We start from the raw sequence: 6,477 nt of genomic DNA on the forward strand, positions 1-6,477 counted from the left end.
ATTCTCAAATCCACCCCCAAGGCATCTTTGAAAACTCTTTGCCTTAGATACTAGCCCAGCGACGCTAGCCTAGCAGAGGAAGCCTTCTACCTTTGAAAGATTAGTAGCTGTCTTCAAAATAACTGAAGAGGTTTAAACAGGGAAAGACACAGAGAGTAGCCAGCCAGCAGGAGGACGCTGCAGAGCTGAGGGGGGAGTGGGGGGAGGCCGTTGTTTTCTACCTATAGGGTGGGGCTGTGAAATTAAACCATATAGTCTAAACACTGCTCCATTCCCAGCCCAGTGAGGAGGGGCAGAGAATAGCAGATGGATCTGAAACATGAGGGGGTGGGGGAGGAAGAATAATAATTCAGGAGCCTATTTGGGTTTTTAGAATCTGGCCCTAAAACAATTCAGCCCATAAGATCCGGCCAACTTTGCTGAAGGTCTCGGCTCCCAAACAAACAGGCAGGTTTGGCCTGTGAGCTTGGCTGTTTGCACAGCTTAGCTCAGAGCAGAGGATTTATGGGAAAAAGTCTGTCCCTTCCTTGGTTTAGAGCCTAGACAGGAACAGAGCGACCTGGAGAAATCTGGCCTGGGGTACAGACAGTGGGTATAGTGAACACCAGCCCTGCCTGCTTGCCAGACATGCCCCCGTCCTGGGTAATTTCCTGCCATCTTCCACCTGCAACTCTGCCTCCGCCCCCCTGAGGATCCAGACCACTAGGGAGGAGATGAGAGGGGCTGGGGGCAGGAATCTGGCAGGCCAGCCAAGTTGGGATGAACTTGGGAGGAGATCCCAGGAGGAGGAATCACTTGCCAAACGGACTCCCAACCTGGGATGCTTAACTTCCCCTTGCTGGAACCTAGCACCCCCTGCTGGTAAGATGAGAGCCAGCCTGCCGCCCCAGCCAGGCTGCATGGAGTTTGCGTGGCAAGTTTAAGTCACAGCAAGCCACACATGGTGGCAACCAACCCCTCCGAGATCAATAGCACTTGGGTGTTTAAGCCTGAGAAAAAGTAGCACCTAGTGGGCAGGCTCAGAGCCTGCCAGCTGCAACGGGAGGCTAGCAAGGCCACATGGCTTGTTCAGGACACCCGGAAGGCTCTCGGGTAGAGTCACGGATCATCTGTATAAAGCTACAACCGTCCTACCACCAGCAGCCTGCCTTGAGGGAGTGAGAAGCCTCTGCTCTAGGCCTGGGGAGACAGGAGGCTGGTCAGTTTCAGTTTCAGCACCTCGTCCGTTTCACTTCACATCCACCCTCCCGCACAGGCGGGGGCACCAGGGGCTCCTCAAAAGGGCTACCGATTCTCACCGGCTCTGCAGCTCACAGCAGCGTCCGGCTCTGGTGGAAATACCTACACCCGATGCAGAGCAGCAGAATCAGACCCAGACATACACACACAAAAAATCCCCTATCACAGGAACTTGCCTGTGTGTGTTAAAAAACACCCTTTCCTTTTTTTTGGTTTGTTTTGGAAGACACAAGGTCACGCATCCGAGTTTCCAGAAGCGGCCTCTGGGTCAGGAGATCTGAACTCAGAATCCACCCACGGACCCGGGCTGCAGAGATCAGGAGGTCTCGTGATGCCTCTGCCTCCCCAGCCCCCCAAGCAAGAATAGCCGAGGCTGTGTTCACCACTGAAAGGCTTTTCCTCCTTGCATGGTGGTTTACACCAGTGCAAGACTCCGACCCCATCCCATCCAGCAGCAGCATACACTGGTATAAGCAATGGTATGAGGCACATGGTGATAGGCGTGGGGGCGGGGGGAAGAGAAGCACCCCCTTCCCAGGCCTAGTTCTCCTCTGCCCTTCTGCAATACAGGGGGGGTCAGACTCCAATAGGAGAGGAATGAGCCCTGATTTATACCAGAAGTAGAAGATCTGGCCCATGGGTTACTGATCACATGATCCCAGAGGGGGGTTTTGCCCCTACACACTGAACCCTGGAACCGATTAACCCCTTCAGCTCTGATCCAATATTGTACCTCCTCCCCCACCCCACCCCCCAGGTCCCAGCCTCTCGGTGGAGAGGCAGCAATTTAAGCATTTGCCCCAGCAAAGGGCGGGGGGGGGGCAGGGCCCGTGCTGGAGGTTCGCTGCACACCGGCTAGTCAGAGACGGACAGGCGACTGAAGATGGGGAGCCGGCGCCCGCCGGGCCCCAGTCCCGGCGACTCGGACCCGCTGCTGCCTCCCGAGTCCTCCTGATCCGAGAGGGAGTCGGAGGAAGGGCTCCTCTGCAGCAACAGCTGCCCGGGGAAGGCGAAGGCGTCGGGGGCAGCCGGGGTCCCCCTTGCTCCGTCCTGGCCCAGAGTGGTGGTGGCCGGAAAGGCCAAAGAGGGGGGATCCCCGGCGGGGTGGCGGCAGCCGCAGGGCCTGGGCGGCCGGAGGGGGACAGGCAGTGAGGCGGAGGGCGGGGGGGACAGGGAGGCGCTGCGGGAGAAGGAGGGGGGGCGCTGCTCCTCCGCGTTGTGGATGAAGTGGCAGCGGGAGCCGTAGGGGCAGAAGCCGGCCGTGTGGAACGTCCGGCACAGCTCCGTCTTGTACTTGGGGTGGCGGCTGAGGGTCCGCAGCTCCCCGGCCCCGTGGGCAAACTGGCACTTGGCCCCGTATTTGCAGGCCCCGCTCTCCTCGTAGGTGCGGCAGAGCTCCGTCTTGTAGCGGGCCGAGGCGGCCGCCCCCTCCCGGCAGCCCTCGATCACGCTGGCCGAGCGCTCCGCCCGGAACGGGAGACGCTGGAGACTGGTGTGGGGCAGCGCTGGGGCCCAGCCCCACTGGCCGTGGAGGGACCAGAGGGCACCCGAGGCACCCGCAGCCTCCTCCAGGGGCTCAGCGCTGCCGGACGGCGCCGCCGGGCAGGCGGAGAAGGTGCGCTGGTATCCCCCCAGGCATCTCGCCGTGGGGCCAGGCTCCTCCGCCACGTTCAGCCTCAGGAAGGCCTGTAAGGGCAGAAGGGGGGGGGCGTCGGTTAGAGGAGGCAACGTAGCGAGGCTGGGGATGGCCAGCAGCAGAAACAGGCTGAGCTGAAGGGGAGAAACCCTGCCCCCCCCCCCGCCAGTAAAACAGAACAGACAGCCCCTGGCCGAGCCCCACATGTCAGGCCGACCACCCGGCTGCAAATAACGAAGCCAAGTCTCAAGCAGTGTCTGAGCATCAGCAGCCAGAACCCTGTTGATTGGGGCGGGGGAGGCAGAAGGCCCCCAAAGTGTGCCACCCACTAGTTTATGCTTCCTTGATGAGGTGCAAGTGGGGGCACTGTGAAGCAGGACAGCTGATCTAGTGGTTAGAGCACAGGCCTGGAAGCAGCATTAGGACACCTGGGTTCCATGTGCCCCCCCGCCTCCCCACCAGCACTGACTCACACAAGGCAAGCCGCTTCCCTCCCTCTCCATGCCTGTGTTTCCCCCCCCTTCACAGCAGGGATGTCTGGTAGCAAAGTGCTTTACAGACATTGGGGGGGCCACACAGGGCATGGGAGGAGGTGAGCATGCTGCCCTCTGCTGGATGGAAGCAGAACGGCGCAGCTGTGTGTCCTAGCCCCCCTAAGCTGCTGGCAGGGATTTCCAAGGGGTTTTGAAACCGGGGGGAGGGGGAGTGGGCGGGGAGAGGAGGAAATCTGGGTTCTTGCCCTGAAGCTGCTCTCAGCAGGCCCTGGGGTGTGGTAGGGAGCCAGCCACACAGAGACCTTAGCAGCCAAACAGTTTAGGGATCGGATCTGACAGCTCGATAAGCCACGGCCAGGGAGCCACACCAGGAGGTCGAGGCACACTTGCCCCAGCTGATTAAGCCCTGGGAGAGGGAGCTGAGCCACACGCCTCCGGCTCAGACATCTGCAGGGGCTCCGTCTGGACTGCCCGGCTCATGCAATTAGCCAATTACTCCGTCTGCGGCCTGCAGGACCGTACGGGGCTGGGAAGGATCACTGACTAGAGAGGTACCAAGGAGCTGCTCCCCTGTCCAGAGTGAGTGGGAAGCTTGGACATCATGGGGACGCCCCCCCGAGTGCTCCTAGCTAATGAAGTGTTAATGCGGGGCCACTGGTGACTGGAGTGGAGGGTGCCAGACTAGGACTCAGGACTCCTGGGTTCTATTCTCAGCTCTGCTGCCAGGATGACCTTGGGCAAGTCACCCCCCGGTGCCTCAGTTTCCCCATCCACACAGGATCTAAATTTTGGTTCAGATTTAGACCACCTTGGCAACTCCCACATTCCAGTAGGAGAGCACCCACCGCCGGAGATGTACTGGTGTAACAGACCTGAGACGGTGACCTTTTCAGGGGCCTTTAGCCGCTACCATATTCCACGTAATACAAGCAGATCCACCTTTTAGGGAGCACGCTAGGCAGCAGAGACAGGCACCAGGCCTTTTTTTTGGGGGGGGGGGCAGGGTGTACACAACCTGGCTTCTATCGGGGCTTCGTCCAGAGGGGAGGCCAGATGCTAGCTCACCGTTCCAGGCATGGCACCGATCGAAGTCAGTGGGTGTCGGCCCCATTTGCCCCCGAGCTGGGCTTAGTCCCGGGCCCCAGCAGGGAGCCGGTTTGAACAAAGGGGGCCCCACAGCTTCATCCAGTTCCCATGCTCCTGAACCACTTGTGCCGTGGTAGCGTGTCCTGGAGGAGAAAGCGGCTCCCACTTTCCCAGCTTCCCCATTTGAAACCTTGCAGCAAACACACGCCTGGCCCACGCCGCTGAAGTGCCTGGCTCTGTTCCAGAGCCTCTGGACGGGGCGCGATGGTCTCACACTGGGCGTTTAATAAAGCGCTCGGGTGTTTTATAGCCCCCCAGCAAATAAAGCAGAACCCCTGCTGCTACAAAACTCAACTGCTCGGAGCAGAGGGGCCCTTTTGTCCGGTTGGGTGTGGGGGGGAGGTGGTCTGCTGCAACTCAGAAGCTAGGGGAAAGCCAGAGAGACAGAAGGGGTGGGGTGGGGGTGAATCTCTGAAAGCCAGGGTCAGATGCCCAGCGGGTGTCCTATTTGAGGTGAGGCCCAGCTCACAGCCGCTGAGGGCCCAGCCTCCGGCAGGCAGATTGGGGAGGAAAAAGACCCCCCCCACACACACACCCCACCCCACCCCATCCCAGCTCAGAGCAGCTGCAAGGAGCCACAGGTAGGAGGGGTGCAGGGACAATCGGTATGGGGGGGATGCTGCGAGCCACTGAACCAAGCTGCAAACCCTGCACTGAAGGGTGTGTGGGTGGGTAGGTGGGGGGGGGGGAGAAGAACAGCACCCATCCAGCTGGAAATCATAGCTTTTCCTAGCTTGGAAGAGACCTCAGGAGGTACCTAGTCCAACCCCCTGCCCAACGCAGCCCCAAGTAAATCTCTCCTTGCGGCCTGGACACCTAGGTGCAAATCCTTCCTGGCTTTTTACAAAACTTTGCACCATTTCCCGCCCCTCTCGCTGGGGCCAATCCTCCCCCCCGTGGAAAGAGCAGCTGCGAAGAGCAAGTCGCCTGCCAGGTCCCCCCCCTCCAGCCCGGCACAGGGCAGCCAGGAGCACATGGAGAACCAGGCCAGGCTGCAAGCCCGCAGAGACTTTATTTGCGGGGGGGGGGGGGGGGCGCGGACACGACTTTCTTGCTTCTGGATCTTCTGCAGCCCGGGGCTCTCACGGGGCCTGTCCTCCCCCAGCCCGGCCAGGCACCGGGGGGGGGGGCGGGGGTAACAAAAGCCCATCGGAGCAGCATGGCGGGAAAACAGGAGGGAGGCGCAGAGAGTGACCTGCAAGTGGCAAATCCCTCCCCCCCCGGTCTCCCCGCCCCACCTGGCACAGAGGATCGTCCAGCTCCACAAAGGGGGTCAGCAGATCGGAGGGCATCGTCTCCGCCCCGGCTCCTCCGGCTCTCGGCAGGGCTGCGCCGGGCCGGGCCAGCGTGGAGGGCTTTTAAAGAGCCAGCTTTTGCAGCCCCGCGCGGCCCTTTGGCCCCGCCCCCCGGGAAAGGGGCGGGGCGGATAGCGGGGTGGGCGGGGCTATGGCGAGCTGGGAGGGGGGAAGCGGGGGGGATTCGCGCAGCAGCATTCCCCAGCATGGCTGCAGCCACAAGGGGAGGCTGAGGCGAGAGGCCAGGACTCCTGGGTTCTCTCCCCAGCTCTGGGAGGGGAGCGGGATCTAGTGGTTAGAGCAGGGGAGGGCTGGGAGCCAGGACTCCTGGGTTCTCTCCCCACCTCTGGGAGGGGAGCGGGGTCTAGTGGTTAGAGCAGGAGGGTTGGGAGTCAGGACTCCTGGGTTCTCTCCCCAGCTCTGGGAGGGGAGCGGGGTCTAGTGGTTAGAGCAGGAGGGTTGGGAGTCAGGACTCCTGGGTTCTCTCCCCAGCTCTGGGAGGGGAGCGGGGTCTAGTGGTTAGAGCAGGAGGGTTGGGAGTCAGGACTCCTGGGTTGTCTCCCTGGAGCTGGAGTGTGACCCTTACCATGTCATTTCCCCACTCTGTGCCTCAGTTTCCCCACCTGTAAATGAGGTGGGTCCCTCTCTTTGTAAAGCGTTTCAGGCT

The 6,477-nt window shown here is 61.1% G+C and overlaps 1 protein-coding gene across 1 annotated transcript; it reads right to left on the reverse strand.

The window, feature by feature from the left end:
* Window positions 1-1,248: 1,248 nt before the first annotated feature.
* On the reverse strand, window positions 1,249-5,917 carry LOC140902006 (mRNA decay activator protein ZFP36L2-A-like). Its single transcript, XM_073321566.1, has 2 exons — window positions 5,754-5,917; window positions 1,249-2,925 (listed from the first exon to the last, which is right to left on the reverse strand). The coding sequence occupies exons 1-2, from the start codon at window positions 5,805-5,807 to the stop codon at window positions 2,095-2,097; spliced, it is 885 nt and encodes a 294-aa protein (XP_073177667.1). The 5' UTR covers window positions 5,808-5,917; the 3' UTR covers window positions 1,249-2,094.
* Window positions 5,918-6,477: the final 560 nt, after the last annotated feature.

The sequence above is a fragment of the Lepidochelys kempii genome, chromosome 23, assembly GCF_965140265.1.
Source record: "Lepidochelys kempii isolate rLepKem1 chromosome 23, rLepKem1.hap2, whole genome shotgun sequence".
NCBI classification, from domain to species: domain Eukaryota; kingdom Metazoa; phylum Chordata; order Testudines; family Cheloniidae; genus Lepidochelys; species Lepidochelys kempii.